Source organism: Microchirus variegatus (assembly GCF_963457635.1).
Source record: "Microchirus variegatus genome assembly, chromosome: 16".
Lineage (NCBI taxonomy): Eukaryota > Metazoa > Chordata > Actinopteri > Pleuronectiformes > Soleidae > Microchirus > Microchirus variegatus.
In genome coordinates this window covers 24,132,367-24,149,132 of record NC_139817.1, presented here as the reverse complement: position 1 = coordinate 24,149,132, position 16,766 = coordinate 24,132,367, and the positions used below count along the sequence as shown (strand labels likewise).

The window sequence follows — 16,766 nt, the reverse complement described above, 5'->3', positions numbered from 1 at the left end:
GGATGGGGACACTTTTGAGTGACAGATCTCTCCTGGCAGAAGCCTGCGTTAGTTTAATTTACTTAAATATGTAGATGTTTTCAGTAGAGGTTTATTTAAACTACCTTTGACACGCGACAGCTGTGTGTTTCCCATATGGAAAAGTGAGAGTTACTGAGATGTTTTACAGTATTGGTAGTCCTAGTTGATCATGTAGCACTATTTGAACTTCCTGTACTGTCTGCTATCAGTTGTGTGTCATTGGTTTTGTTTGTGTCCGATGTATAATAAGCTCAGTGCTCATTTTATATGACGTATTGTATGTCTCCTCTTGAGTAGAACATCTTTTAAGATCTTTTCGTTTCTGGTGTCATCCTTATTCTACTTATCCTTGTTATTTTTAATGACAAACCTTTACCTCAAGTTCTGTCAAATACTCAAAATTGCAGCGAAATCAAAGTTACCGGACTTGACTTCCTGCCCGTTTTACCCATTCCAATGTGTAATAACGAGGTTATTTAATCCCTCGAGCTCTACTTTATTCAGAATCCCCTGAATCCCGCACCAGAGACGCTCGCCTTGAGCACAGGTGGGACGTGTACCTATTAATGTGGTCACTTTGCTCTCAGGTTCTCAGTCTACCAATGAAATGCACACCGACAGTGCAGCACACGGCAGAACAACGAGGAGGGATTTAGCCTGGTGGTTGATTTACTTTTAATGAGGTGCGAGGGTAGACGCAGAACCTGACCCTTTTTCATTGACGCTCCGTGTAAAGGACTACACCAGAGGATTTGCATAAATTCACCTCAAATCATGTCATATTTAAGTTAAGTTTCCAGTCTATCAGGTATCTGCTTTATACCATGTTCACTTCACAGCAGCCCTATAAATCCTTCTCAGGCTCATTTCTCGCAGCGGTATTGATTCATGGACTTGAATCATTTAGGAGGCAGCGATGCTCTTAAACTGTTCTGCATATACTCAGAGTTGTCCAGCAGTGGGCTCTAATATCAGATGTCCATCGTTTATTGAAGATACCAACAATGGAACATTTTAAAATTCTCGCAATGTCACTTTCCAGAAATCAGCATTGAGCCCAGAAATGATTCCAAAACCTTGTGATGGCTTCAGTTAAATCGTGCAAAACTATCAAAACTATCTGCTCAACATTGTTGGACCACACTTTCATGTGCCTTTTTATACCCAGGGGTTCGTCGTGTGTTAGTGCATGCTCCAGCTTCTCTCCCTGGACTGCCATGTGTAAAATATGGGACTTCATGATGTAGCCGATGTGAAGACACGTCTTGTACTCATTTGTGTTTTACCTTTGTAAATTTTACAATTACATTTAGCTCCCATTAAAAAAATAAAACATGGAATTTTCTCTGTGTAGCACATTAATAACACTCAAGTGTGACGTCGGGGCGCGCGTTTGAACTCGTGTGACCTTCTGTGACCTTGTATTTAACTGATGTTTGTCAGCGGTGGTGCCAGTCGTTAGGTGGAATATTTCCCTAAAAACAAAGTACCCTTCGTACACACGGTAGACACAACTGACACTGAAAGGTTATGGAACTGATCTGGAATCTGTTGTATTGGCTGCCTTCACGAACAATGCCAACTGCTCTTTTTAAGTAGATGTTCAGGGATGTGGGGGACTTTTGTTCCTTCTATCACACAGTTTAACTGTACAGTAAAGAAAACAGGTCATCATGTTTTGTGTAAGACGATAAACAAAGGCTGAATTAATGTATATTTAGACTGACCTGGCTGTACTGGTACCTCATGTAGCAAGTTCTTAATCTTCTTCAATTTTCTACATGATCCAATCCAGCTTCTGTTGGATGCTTTGAGGAGCCAAAAAAAAATCTTGAAAAACAGACTCAAATTTTCTTTTTGTTAAAACAAACCTGAAAAAAATCTCTTAAAAACAGACTCCAACTTTCTTTTTGTTAAAACACCTGAAAAAAATCTCGTAAAAACAGACTCAAATTTTCTTTTGGTAAAACAGACCTGAAAAACATCTTGTAAAAACAGACTCCAAAAGAAAAAATTGCGTAAAAAACAGACCCCCCCCCCCCAAAAAAAAAACGGCCTCCGGGAAAAAAATCTTGTGAAAACAGCACTGTAAAGTTGTGCCAACAAAATTCTAAATTTCATTTTTTTATTATTTTTTTTTTTAATTATCTGAACAAGATTAGTTAGCCATACTGTTTGAAATATAATTTTGAACTCTAACATACAAGTTTGTCTAACAATATAATAATGTTAGTTATAATAAAAACTCGAGGTCTGTTGTTGGGCTGTAGACTCAGATATTGATTGCAGTAAGTTGCCTCGAAATGTTGAGTTTTCTCAAATTATTCTTTTTACAGCGAGGCCCGGAAAAAAATATATCGTTAAAAACAGAAAAAATAAATTGTTAAAACTGAGCCTTTAAAAAAAATATTTTTTTGGGGGTGAATGCAATACACTTCTGTAATTGTCTTCCTTTAAAAAAAATAAAAAATAAAAAACCTCCACTGCTCTTTAATAGTGAAATAAATGTTTTACTTTTTGATGGAATGATGACATTTTTGAACAAGCTCATATTTTCATGGTCTTTGACATCCTCTGTAATGACAATAGGGATAATAATAATAATAAAATTAATAATAATAATCAACCCTCACTTGGGCTAATTGTTTGGTTTGGTCGTTTTTTTTTTTGCAAGTTAAGAGACTCAAAGTTCTGGTTCCTTTCTTCCCTTCTCCATTTCCTCCTCACCTCAAGCAAACGAGGACTCACTCAGTCGACTACATTTCCCAGAATCCTCAGCCCCAAAACAGTCAACAGTGGCGGCACGTGCCTCCTCACATCATGGCGGCCTCGGTTAAAAACATGGTTCGCATGTCAGACGACAAGAGCAGCAGCAGCGAGGATGATGAGGCGTTGAGGAGATGTCGGGAAGCTGTGTGGGAATCACGGACTGCGAAAGACGAAGGTGGGAGTGTTTATTTTGTTGGTTTTGTCGGTTTTGTCGCTGTAGAAATAGATGGAAGTTCACCGTCACTGCCCAGTACTCAGTGGTTTACAGTGTACAGTGGTGTTATTGTGTTAAACTATATACATAGTTCTGGTTAAGTCACATATATATATATATATATATATATACAGTAGTGTGTGTTTTTTGTCTTCTTCTCAACTCCTGCACAGTCTCTGTGTCGTTACCAAGGTGTAGCTTAGCCCTTAGCATGGTAGTGTCTGAATAAAATACGAGTGCTTGTTGATAATTTGCTGTCGTTTGTGTGTTTTTAGAAGAGGACAAAGTGAAGGAATCGAAACGGTACGTATTTCTCCTTCACAGCTACAGATACTAATACTACTACTACTACTGTATATCCAGTCTATTCAAATGGTTCCCCATGGTGTCTGTTCTTCCAGAAACAACGACTGTGCCTCAAACGTTCCTACAGTAGCACTGACCATGAACGCAACACAATAGAATGTATGTTTCTTTTGTGTTTTTAGATGTTATATATTAATAATATATATTAATATTGTAATACAATATTAATATAGTACAGGACTATCACACATCGATTTTCGGTCTTGGAAATTCAATAAGAAGTTAATGGAAAACTATTGCTAAAAAAGTGTACTAACCCTGTATATACTCACTGGCCACACATAAAAGTATACTTGCATTTTGGTAGTTACCCCCTCTTACCTTCAGTACTGGTTTAAAGCAGACCTAGACCGGAAGTTCCAATTAACGCTGTTTTTTAGTGTGTATCTGCGTCATTACCTTGTTTAAGAAGCCCTGACGTTTTGAAACAAACAGTTCAGCCATTGCTGAGAACGCTGTGTTTTATTGTAATCTCGGGCTCAGCGAGATCTTTGAAGTTGTTACGGTTCAAAATGAATGACCTTTGACGTCGTCTTGCTCTGCCGCAGTGTTGTTGTCGCTGACCACGAACATGATGGAAACGAGCTCCAGGTCAGCCAAGGGTTTCAAAAGCATGTCGCTAAAAAGTTGGGCCATTTTCTTGACAGGTAACTTTTTTTTTTTTTTGACTTTCCATTTTTGAGCAAAAGATGCACTTACATTTTCACCTCCAACTGGGATGGCACTGGCACTTTTTTGTGTCAGATACAGTCATTTTAAACTATGGAGCTGTTCACATTTCAGGCTGTTTCAAATCCTCCAACGGTGTCACAAATAATGTTCTCCCATAAAGAAGAAATAAGCAGCCCAAATATGACTCGGCTAAAAATGCTGTTGCTGTCGTCTTTATTTACATTTTTACAGTCTGTACATAGTGAAGCATGTGATATATAGGATTTTTATCTGCTAAATATATATTGTATGTTCCTTTAAGTTGCATTTCAGAAACTAAATCTTCATCCTGTGTGGCATCAGCAAAATGTGATGATGAAGATGAAGGTAAAAATAAATCCCTCACATGTGACTTGTCTTCTCTTTAATGAGAGAATCATCCATTCATTCATTCATTCATTCATTCATTCATGTGTTTATTTATTCATTTACTTTAGGGTTTCGTCTGTTTTCTACATCAGTCCCAGGACAAACTGAGGAGCCTCCTGCGCCTGTGAGGCGTCGGCCCATTCCCAGCTCAAGGTTCTTCTTATTCAATCCAGTTTTGAAGATGTTGATGTATTTTTTGAAGTGTCACCACGTCACAAATGTCTCCGTCCTTCACAGCGACAGTGACAGCGAGATGGAATCGAGGCTGAGGGAGGCAGCGGTGTCCGTCAAAGATCTCTTACCCGCTTCAGCGCTGCCCTCTGCATTCTCCCCTTCCTCAGCGCAGCCTCCCGGTTCAGGGAAAATAAAGAAAAACGTGGCAGAGGAAGAAGAAGAAGAGTGCCAAATTGTTAAGAAAAAGAAAAAGAAAAAGCGGAGACGGACTGCAGAGGAGAATGTGCAAGTGGACTGTGCTCCGTCTCTGAATACTGAGCAGGAGGGCTCAGAACAGCAACACCCCCAGGTCAGAGTAAAACCAAAGAAGAAGAAGAAAAGCTGTGAAGGAAACGCAATGGACTGAATTTCTTTTGACCGTTTACTGTTCCTGAAATGATTGGATGACGCGATGTTACTCAAAACAGTTTATTCCACAGTTATTCTCGAAAGAGGGGAAAAAGGCATTTTTCAGGCAGTGTGCTAATGAGAGGGCAACATGCAATTTATACCACATTTTGATTTTCTGTTGATTCTCTTTCGTGTCAGTTCTTCTTTAATGTGTTGTCACATTATTGTTCAAACGTCAGAGCTGAATTGTTCCCACATTGTTCCACAACTCCAGGTTTTCCCAAAGCTTACATCAGAGGTAGCTGTCCAACAGAGTCCAAAAGAGTCCGGTTGAGTCGTGAGGAGAAAGCGACTCCACTATTGTGCAGTGGACACCATCTGTGTAGGGATGTAGGAGCTGATGTCTGCGGGTGAAGGTGAGAGCAGGTGAGACTGATGGCTGTCTGTGGCCTGAGATGATGAATACAGCTCCAAGCTTTCAGATGACACTGATGATAGAACACAAGAAAACCAGTTTATGTGGGTAGTTCAATGCAAAAATCTATTTTGAATTGTGAGCTTTTTTCAATTACTATGTTAAAAATGTATTATCGGTCATGTCCCTTTCTCAGCACAACCTATAGGCAATCTGATGAAATATATATATATATTTTCATTTTCACCAACTACATAAACATTGGATTGAATTTGTTCACTTGGTTAATTTTATGTGCATAAATACAATAGAAAACGGTATATTTTGTAACTTTTGCACAAACATTACACTGTTGCACTATATTTTTTAACTATGCAGTTTAAAATGCATCAGAACTTTGACTCGACGACATAAGAAGACACGAAAGTAATTTTGTAAAGCCTGAAGATTTGACCTATGTCCTAAACGAATGAATCGAACTAGAAAAATCAACACGTCTTAGCTGCCAATTCATAAAATCAAAGTGCAACAAATGACCTTCCTGATTAGCCCTTAGAAATCAGCACAACCTAGACCAGGGGTGTCGAACTCATTTTCTCTGAGGGCCACATAGCATAATGGTTACCCTCAAAGGGCCAGATGTAACTGTCATACAGAATAAATGTAACCAAATATAATGTAAAACAAAGGTAACTACTCCGTAACATATTGATAAATAACTTTCTGTATTTTTCTGCTGATTCTATTTCACTCGTCGCATGATGCGTATACAACGATACGCTGCGATCTAGTGCCGTTGCCGTAACTTTGCGGGTAACGCAATCGCCGTGCATTGTGGGAAATGTAGTGTACGGTCAACGCACGCCTTAAAGCAGCACAGACCTATTTTAACAGACTTTTAAGACCAATTAATCACTCGCGGGCCACATAAAATGACGCGGCGGGCCACACCTGGCCCCTGGGCCTTGAGTTTGACACGCGTGACCTAGAAAATCTGATGAAAGATGAAATTTCATTTTCACCAACCAAATTAACACACCTGAGCAAAAAGTGATTTAAAATGTTTAAAATTGGATTGAATTTGTGAAATTTTGAAATGCGTCACCGTCTAAAACGGTCTGATTTTGTGACTTCTGCACAATTATTGCTGTTTTATATCACGATATTACCTTTGACTCAACAATACACAAGGAGAAGGAAAATGAGTGGACAGGTGTTGGGTTTGCTGGTTCAAATCCTAGGACACAACCCCCCATTGCTCCCCTGTGAGAGTGAATCCAGCATAATGTCTTGTTTTCTTTAGCTTTAAAAATCAAAAAGTGCTCCTGTTTAAGAAACACATTCCCTTTCCCAAATTCACCTGTGTATAGAAGTACATTTTTCCAGTATTTACCTGGCACAGGTGTTTGCGGCTGCAGGTGCAGGGAGTCCTCCTGTAAAGCCTGCTCTGTGTGTTCATCAGGATCTGCTGTTAGAATCTAAACCAAGCAAAAATCAAAACCGTAGTACTGTAATATCCAACATTTTTAAGATGCTCATATGTTATAAAGTGTCCCCAGTTACCTGTCTGACAGCAGCCAGGCTGGTCAGAGTCCCCAGGCTGCTGCTGTCAGTGATGACCATGGCTTGTGACAGCAGACTGGATGAATGGTACTGCGGTGAATCCGACTTGGCGTACACTGAAACGAGGAGCAGACGGAGAAAAACCCTTACTCAACCCTAACGCCTTAAACCCGCTGCACCTTCGTGCCGGAGCCGTACTCACTGTGGCACGGCAGCTGCGTCATGGTGGCCATGAACGGATTGCCACCCATGTGACTGTGAAGCTGCTGCGACATTTGCTGCTGTGACGGAGCGTGAAACTGTTGCTGGAACGAGATTGGCTGCAGCGTGGTGAAACTGCCTCCCACGTTGTTGATGACCGGCACGGACTGAGGCTGTGCCGAGGTCAAACCTGCGAAACGGCAGAGACGTGGTCGTCTGAGTTTTTTTATTCATACGTAGAAGACAAAAAAAAAAAGAGGAAACCGCTGAAGCAGATGTTACCGATGAGAAGCGAGGACTCCCCCAGGCTCATGACGCTTGGTAGTGAGGCCATGATGAGCCCCTGGGAGGACACGGGGGAAGACAGGCTGTGCAGGGACGTCAGAGTGCTGACCGGAGGCAGTGGGCCACCACTGGAGATCTAAGACCACACAACAATAGGATCATCTACAGGATTTACGCTGCGTTCCAGAGCTCGTCCAAACCAGTAGGACGTGGGACTTATCTGACGTCCAATTAGCAAAAAGTGCACTGGAATGGCTGTCGAAGTGGGACCTCCTACTCGCGAAGTCGGGGCTGATCGACCTTCACCAAAATGACGTCGGAGAATAATGGCGGCGCCCATGTAGTCACATGAATAGGCTATAAACGGCGTGAAATTATGTCATCGTTGTTATCCTTTAGCGCAGGGGTTCTCAAAGTTTTGATACCTGAGGCCAATTTAGGAACCCAACATTGGACTGAGGGCCACCAAAGAAAAAAAAAAACAGAAAGAAATCCCATTTGTAATAATTTTAATGACCAGATTGCAGTTCTACAGTTTAGCGATAAGTAATATAAGCGTTAATATAATGTAATTTAAATATTAATATAATAAGGCTTTATAATTTACTGGGTAATTACCCAGTATTTTGGCCATTGTTCTTACCTTCTAATTACAGGTTAATACCAAGTAACACATTTCTGTTATCATATATTTACTGGGTAAATAGCTAGTAATTGGGGGCTGTAGCTACCTGCTTATTACCAGCTTATAACCTAATAATACACTAAAATTCACCATATAGAAACCAGGTAAATACCCAGTATTTTTGTTTACACTTATTGGTCTGTATCCAGTAATGTCCAATAAACATTTAACAAGCTTAGTCGCTCCTGGATTAAAACAATCAACTGTAATTCATTGCGGGGCCGCCAGAAATGTTTCTGCGGGCCGCCATTGGCCCCCGGGCCGCACTTTGAGAACCAATGCTTTAGCGTGAAGATATGTAGGGCTACGGTAAAAGTATACTCATGACGTTATATGTATTGCTTTTACATATGCGGGTCGCTTGTGTATGTAAGTAGACTGAATGGCTGACAGTCAAAATGCCTCTTCAAACATAAATCTAAAGCGCTGCGATCGTCATTGTTTTCTAACATTCGACTTAAATTGCTGGAACTAGTAGGAGCTAGTACAATTCAGGTAGGGTAAGTCCCACATCCCATTTGTTTGGATGGGCTCTGGAACGCAGCATTAGTCCACACGTAAAAACTAGCCAGGAACCAGTGCACATGCTCTCACCAGTTTATGGTTATGGGTCTCAAGGAGTGTGTGGCTGGGCTCCAGCTGGACAGGGCTGACCGCAAGACGTCCAGCTCGCTCTCCTCCGTTCCCCCTGCCTGAGCTCACAGTGTCACACAGGAGCTGCTGGCTGTATTTTACACCTGGAAAACAACACAGTTTCCCCAAAAAACATCTATAGATCGGCCATAATATATCCATAATATATACACACCGCTTATCTTTAAACAGTCAAGGTTTAGAATTAGAATTTAGAATTTAGAGATCATGCAAACTCCACACAGGAAGATCCCACCGTACTTAGACTGAGGAGGACCACGAAAACATGAGTGAGTCAACTTTTTTCACACTTTGGCGACGGACAGGGCCTCCGCAGTCCCAAAATATAAGGATTTAAATGATTAAAAAGTTGGCACAATATGTCCCCTCTAATTCAGAAGAATGACAGGTCACTACCATGCTCAGGACTTGGTGGAAGGTTGAGGTTGGACGCTGAGGCAGGTTGGCTAGTGAACGGTGTGTCGAGGGCCAGTTTGTGACGGAAGGCCTCCTCTTTTCGCCGGTTGGCAAACCAGTTGTACACCCGGACTTCGGTGACGAGATTGGAGCCCAGTCCGGCCAGCTGAGAGGGCGACACGCCCCTCTGGAGACACTCTGCCCTGAGAGAGGAAGAAGACCATTGTGGTATTTAAACACACTTCGCACTTTCATCTCTACTAGTGTTTATTCGAAAATGGTCTGAGAAAGACAGAAGATCCAGTGAGCAGAAGTTCTTTGGGCAAAATAAATGCCTTGTTGATGCCATAAGTGCATTATTCATCCACAGCTCACCTGTTACACTCTTCCACCAGTCCTTCTCTCTCCTCCTTGCTGGGGTTCTTCTGCCGTTCGTAGGCTTGGAAAAGGATCTGCAGGGATGCCGGACCCCACTTGAACCTGTTCCTCCGCCCTTTCCGGACCTCTTCTTGCTCCTCCACCGATGCAAAGCCGTGCTTGGCGTTGGTGAATTCTGGGAGGACATAGCAGCGCATTTATTTCCTCCCCCCTCCTGTTTCACTTTCGGTCTCCAAAAGTCTCCAGAGAGACGTGATATTTGATGAGCGTGTGAAAATGTCGTGTTTTGCATGAAGCGTGAACGGTGTGCGAAAGCAGAGACGAGGTTCTCTCTGCGGCTCTGCTCCGGTACTCACGCTGGCTGATCTCGCACTGCTTCTTGACATACCAGGTGTACAGAGAGGCTCTCTTCTGGTTCTTCATCGGCGTGCCTTTGTTGAGGTGCTGGGAGAGATGGGACTGGTTGAGTCCGGTGGATTCTACCACCTCTCTCTGGGGGAGGTTGTGCTGCTGCATGTAGCTTTTCACCATTTTTGCCACATGCCAGGGATCTTCTCTGTGAGAGGAAGACACAGTGTGTGTGTTGTGTTTTATTGAATTAAGGAGGAATTAAGGATCTCAACATTTCTGGGGACCGGTAACAGTTCCCATCTCGAAATGTGCTTCACAGACATAAAGCGTGGCCACTGAGACGGAAGTAGAGAGAGGCTTATATTGACACAGAGAGATAAGGGGAAACACACAGGGGCAAAGTCCAACCCTTTCAGAGCACTGAAGCAAAAAAACAACGAGTAAAAGGTTTATTAAGCCTCATTTCACACTTTCTATCCGTCACGTCAGGAGCAGTAAAACATACACAATGCAGCAATTGTCGAAAAACGTAAACACATTCAGTTACTTTTCAGATATTTTATCATTTTATCATTTATAAAAATGTTAAAAAGTGTTTTTTTTTTTGTTTTCTTTTTAAAGAATGCCGCATTGTCCAGGCTGCTCGGTCTACGTTTCCCAAATAATATAAATGAAAACGCAGACATATATCATCTGTGTTGCGTTGTGTAAACATAAAACCACGTGACCGGCCCTGTTCCATTAATCTTCACCTATGCGTGTAACTTATTTATTAAGAAATGACCACAGAATAATGATGGGGTGGGTAATTAGTAACTAGCAAAGGAGGAACCCTCTTTAAATTTGCCCGTGGAGCCAGACGGCGTAGAAAGAGAGGGAGAGAGGCAGGAGAAGGAGGGAGAATTTGAGCCAAGCTGAAGAAGATAAAAAAAAAGAAGGGTTAACAGGTAAACTGCTGTTTCTACTCTATAACGCGCTTGGTTTTCGATGGTAAAGGAAGTAAAAGACAAGCGAGAGATCAGGGTGATTTTGCAGTTGCCGTGGAGCTTCCCACAGAAGAGCTGGGATCTACTTACTGCAGGAGCTGGTCAACATCAGCCCTCAGTTTAGCCATTTCCTGTGGTGGGAGCTTCTCCAGCTCTCGGAATATGGGCGGTTGGAAGTCCATTTCTCCCTCCTCGGAGCTCTCGCCATCACCCCTCTCTCCCTTCTCGGCACCGCCACTTGTCCTGTCGTGCTCCAGCTCACCCACGGCCTGGACCAGGACGTCTCTGGACAGACCCGACTCCAGCAGGGCCCAGATCAGCTGCTCCTGAAGGGCAGTCAGACGAGCCGGCCTCGCCATGGCTGCTCTGGCTGTCTCCTCTCCCTCCATTAGTCTAATGCCTTACCTTGCTACTGCCTCATAAACAAACACTGCTGTCATGTGCACCAGCACACTCAGATGACAGCCTGGCTGTCCGTGTTGGGCCTCATTACAGCTGCAGTCCTTCTTCAGCTCCGCACGGTTAATACTTTCATTTTGCTCTGTATTCAATTTCCCCCTCGATGTGTCCCTCCGTGCTGCTCGGTTTTAGCTCTCCACCTGCTATTTTGCTTTCAAAGGTCAATTTTCTTTTCTTTTTTTTTCTTCTTTTCTCTCCCCCCCTCCCTCCTTCTTACATGTGCCCTGTGAACTTTGTCCCCACTCTCTCAGCCCCCAACAGTGGCCAAAGTGCAATTTAAAAAAGAGGAGGAGGAAGCACTCGGAGAGGGTAAAACTCTCTGTTTCCGCAAGCCAATTCTGACCATTCCTTCCTCGGACTGTAACCTACAACCTGGGATAGTCTTCTTCTGTGATGTGATGAGTGCATGTTTATATCCACTGTGCAAAATACAGGGGGGGGGGGTCTGGGGGGAGCCAAGAGCCCCCTGATTAACATTTGAGAGCCCCTGAAAGCCTCAAAAGCTAAATTTGAGGGGTCTAAAAAAACAACTTATGTGTTAAAATAAGTGATTGTTTTTTCTGTTAACTGAACATTTTTGAAAAATTGAAAAATACAAAAAGATTTTTTGTAATTTCCCATATATGATCGACGTACATAATACACTTTGCATGCTTTCTTATCCTTTATAACCAGACAAAATGTAAATTATTTCATTTGTAATTTTTATTTTTACTTACAGGTGCATTATGTAATAAATCTAAAGCAACTGTCCATAAAATCCTCCTAATATGTCACAGAGACTCAGGAATAATGTGCATATAACAAACTGAACTCACCAACAACAACAGATTAAATATTTGCAATAAAAATAATATTTTACAGACTGCAAATCATGTTTATGTTTTGAAATCATGTTTTGGCGTCATGTGGCGCCACCTACCGCTGTCTACCAATCATTGCAGTCAGTCTGACCTCAAAATTTAGCTTTTGAGGCTTAATTTTTTTTTGGAATAATGCTGATCAAGACTCTGTCACTGTTAGATATAGAGCTGTAAATGAAACCAGGAGCTGTTACTCTACTGTGCAGATGTTTCTGCGGATTTTCTTGGGAAAAGCTCCTCTTACTGTTTGTAGATATTATTTCAAAAACATATCATTTGTAGGACCACGGCCTAACCTGATAAACTGCACAGACGAACGTCACATATTTGCCTGAAGAGAAACGTGGCGTGACTTGTTGCATAGTTTGTGCCACTTGAGAGCGCTGTTGTGCCGTCTGCACCACAGCAGCCATGACTGTGTGCACCTGATGCTGCTGAGTGAGTGTTAGCTCCAACACCTAAAAAGAGAAAAGAGTGAGTGATGTCAGTATATGTTCAAAAAAGAAATACTATCACACACAAAAGTGTTGAAACTAAAACTGTGGGTGTGTTATTATATACAGTATATAATAAGATTATTAGATTATTGTCAGACATTTAAGACCATCCTGTTAATGTAAGTGTGGTGTGGGAGACTGTTTGACAAAAGTTTTCATTTTCTTTTTAATGTGAAATAACCAGAGGCGATTCTAGAGTCTGTAGGGGCCCTAAGGGGGCCCTTCCTTCCAACCAGTGTTCATATATAGAACAATAAAATACTGTATATAACTTAAAAAAAAACATATATAAACTGAGTAAAAAAGATATGCATTACACTGTAAATAATCCTCTTCATTTTCCAACTTGCAGAACGATAACTTCACACAGGTTAAACAGCCCTCAGGCTCCGAGTGTCGGGGGCCCCCTATCAGCTCGGGGCCCCCAAGCAGTTGCCCGCCTTGCCTGTTCACAAGCTGCGCCTCTGGAAATAACACAAGATAAATCCTGACTGATCCCAAATAACCACAATCCATGTAGAGAATAAGCACAAGTGGAAAAAGAAAAGGATTTCATACAGTATCATTTATTATGTATTATTTTCTTTTATGCCTATTGTTCTTTATCACACACACACACACACACACACACACACACACAGAAGTTTTCATGACTTCAGGGGACATTGCTTTGACTTACATTAATTTCCTGGAGATTCTGACCTTAACCATAATTACTAATGGTCTAATCCTAATCCTGACCCCTGACCCCGAACCTTAACCCCAACTTTAAAACACATCTTCACCTTAAAGTGTAGTAATTTACGTTATAGGGAAATGTCCTTACAACATAAGGAATACCAGGTACACACACCACACACATGTATGTTTACTTTAGTTGCGTGATAATGAATTAAGGATCACATTCTGCTAAACCTATGAACATATGATGCAGCTGATTGTTATTATTTTAGAACAAAAACACTAATTTGAACTTTCCCTGCATGCAAAGTCTATAGTCTAAGTAATATTTTTGTCATTTCACATAATGATCTACGTACATAATACACTTTGCATGCTTTCTTATCCTTTATAAACAGACAAAATTATTTTATTTGTCATTTTTATTTCTTAATGGCGCTGTGGAAAGGGCCCACACAAGCCAATACTGCAGGGTGGCACCTGGGTTGGTGAAAACAGTATTGCACAGGTAAACTCATTTGAATTTTCCCTGCATGCAAAGTCTACTTTTTTCTTTTTTTAATCTCTTTTATCCACCCTCTCGTTTCTGTATCAAAGAATGTTGGCGTCGGAGGTGGACGACAGAGGAACGAGGGCAAAGCGAACGGTGAGAAAACCTTTTGAGAGTTAACGTGGTTCTTTATCTGTTCACTCTCTGGCCTGGTTCACCTTATACCATTCTCAGGTTCAGCCCGATCTGCACCTTTTCTTGTGTGTGCGGCGCTGCTGTTACCCCACCCCACCCTTGGGAAGATGGCATTATACTGTATTTGGAAGGGTAACAGAGCTCCTTCTATCTTCCTGAGACATGCCACTGACCTGTAATTAAGTCCCATTGTACTGTTCAGAGGCCACTCCTCACCAAACAGACAGAGGGCAGTGTGTGTGTGTGTGTGTGTGTGTGTGTGGATTTACCAGCAGCTCAGATACCGCTGTGACTAATGCTCCACCGCACAGGCCGGGGGTTTATCGAAGAGGACCACATGCGGCACACATTAGAGCTTCCATTTTCCCTCTACACCCAAACTCAAAGCTACGTTGATTGGTAATAACATACAATCCGCGCTGTCCAGCTCTCATTAGTGAGCCATTGGTGGCTGTGTGTGTGTGTGTGTGTGTGTCACCACCAGCCCTCTCTCTGTTTCTGCCTTAGCTCAGTGTCCCCCCCCCCTCTTACCACCACCACCACCACCACCAAGCCCTCCATTCAACCCCATTGATCATGCATGCAGAAATTTAACACACCCCTTAATTCCTGTCCAAATAGCCTCTGTCCCACTTCCAGAGCCTCATCTGTTCATCTGCAGAGGGCAGAGCAGGCCTGTGTGTGCAGGACGGACACTGTGCACGGGGGGGAGAACACACTGTGCCGCAAAAAGAACAATCGCGATCGTGAAATCTGTGCCCATAAACAGCACCGTGCTCTTATACATACGATACACGCACACACCCCTTTTATTTTATTTTATTTTATTTTACAGCAGTAAGTCAAAGGCGTCATTGTCTTCAGTCGGACTTGCTCAGTGCTATTGATTGGCCTTAGCGTCGGTTTACCAGGTCACATGTTGAGCCACTGTTGAGAAGATTAACGCAAGCTGGCTTTGGTGCTAATTAGATACTTAAAGCCCAGCAGCGACGAACGAGCACACGGCACCCAAACCTCCTGGTCTGCGTCACGACATCGGCGTCTTTACTTTATTGAACACATGCAAATATATATATATATATGTATATGTGTATCTACACACTGTCCAGATTATTAGGTACACTGGCCACCTAATACAGTTGTTCTGGGATAGTCTTCTTCTGCACTTGTTGTGATGGGTGCATGGTTATATCCGCTGTGCAAAATACAGGGAGGGTCTGGGGGGGGCCAAGAGCCCCCTGATTAACATTTGAGAGCCCCTGAAAGCCTAAAAAAAAAACTTATGTGTTAAAATAAGTGATTATGTCAAGTTTTATTTATGTTTAAACAAAAAGAACATTTTTGAAACATTGGAAAATCTTTTTTTTCCTAGATTTCCCATATATGATTGACATACATAATACACTTTGCATGCTTTCTTATCCTTTATAACCAGAAAAAATTTAAATTATTTCATTTGTAATTTTCATTTTTAATTAAAGGTGCATTATGTAATAAATCTAAAGCCATAAAATCCTCCTAATATGTCACAGAGACTCAGGAATAATGTTCATATAACAAACTGAACTCACCAACAACAACAGTACAGACTAAATAGTTGCGTTAAAAAAAAATATTTTGCAGACTGCAAATCATGTTTATGTTTTGAAATCATGTTTTAGCATGTGGCGCCACCTACTGTCATCTACCAATCATTGCACGCCAGTAGAGTCTGACCCGAGCTGCCGAGCAACCACGGGTTGCCAGTTACGTTACAGAAAAACTGAACCTAAAAGACCTCAGTATTTTGAGTTTGAATGTAGTAACTGTTTTTGGCCACATTCTTACATATGGCACCTTTAATTGCTATACAAATGGCTCTGTGGAAAAGCCCCACACGAGCCCACAGGGAAGCCAATACTGCAGGGTGGAACCTGGGTTGGTGAAAACAAATATTGTGTATTTTGCACACTGGTTATATCTGTCATTTTTGAACCATGTCTGTCCGGTCTCTTCTGACCTTTAGCATCAACAAAGCATCTCCTCCTCCCAGAGCTCTGGATGTTTTCATTCTCTGTGAACTCTAGACATGGTTGTGTGGTAAATCATACTCTGACCAGCATGTCTGCTGCAAACAACCATTTACAGTCCCTCAAATCACTTTTCTTCCGTATTCTAATGCTCACTTTGAACACCAGCAGCTCCTCTTGACCATGTCTGCACACATGCATTGATTTGCTGCCAAGTGATTGGCTGGTTAGATTTCATTAGGTGTACCTATTAAAGTGGCTGGTTAAGTGCAAGTAGATTATTTAATGTCACCTAACTCTTGTGAAACTGATTGACTTTTTTATCATTTATAAAAAGCAGTAATTCACACACGTGAACTACTGTTATGTTATGACTAAATTAAATGACTAAATCAATAATGACTGATGCGTCAGACTTTTTGTGACTTATAAGTGTTATACCTCAGAAAACTGATTATTAGTTATACTACAAACTGTGCCTGTAAACGCTTCATTTAGTGTCATCAAGTCAGTCAACATTACCCAGAATGTGTCAGGAAGTCAACTTTTTGTATCTTCAGAATAAAAGCTTTATGTTGGTCACGAAAAATTCAAGTGAAGAAGTATGTTAAAGTTTCACTTAAAGATTTCCCTGAAGACAATAA

General features: G+C 41.7%; 2 protein-coding genes across 2 annotated transcripts; one reads left to right on the top strand and one right to left on the bottom strand.

The window, feature by feature from the left end:
* The first annotated feature begins 2,832 nt into the window (after positions 1–2,832).
* On the top strand, positions 2,833–5,078 carry cUnh12orf43 (chromosome Un C12orf43 homolog). The gene is made up of 6 exons (XM_083902540.1): positions 2,833–2,965; positions 3,280–3,307; positions 3,919–4,017; positions 4,344–4,408; positions 4,519–4,603; positions 4,688–5,078. The coding sequence occupies exons 1-6, from the start codon at positions 2,842–2,844 to the stop codon at positions 5,028–5,030; spliced, it is 744 nt and encodes a 247-aa protein (XP_083758666.1). The 5' UTR covers positions 2,833–2,841; the 3' UTR covers positions 5,031–5,078.
* A 264-nt stretch (positions 5,079–5,342) lies between these two features.
* On the bottom strand, positions 5,343–11,317 carry hnf1a (HNF1 homeobox a; the record flags this gene model as incomplete). Its single annotated transcript, XM_083902539.1, has 10 exons — positions 5,343–5,502; positions 6,823–6,907; positions 6,993–7,108; positions 7,195–7,383; positions 7,476–7,614; positions 8,758–8,900; positions 9,214–9,416; positions 9,589–9,766; positions 9,948–10,147; positions 11,019–11,317. The coding sequence occupies 10 exons, from the start codon at positions 11,315–11,317 to the stop codon at positions 5,372–5,374; spliced, it is 1,683 nt and encodes a 560-aa protein (XP_083758665.1). The 3' UTR covers positions 5,343–5,371.
* Positions 11,318–16,766: the final 5,449 nt, after the last annotated feature.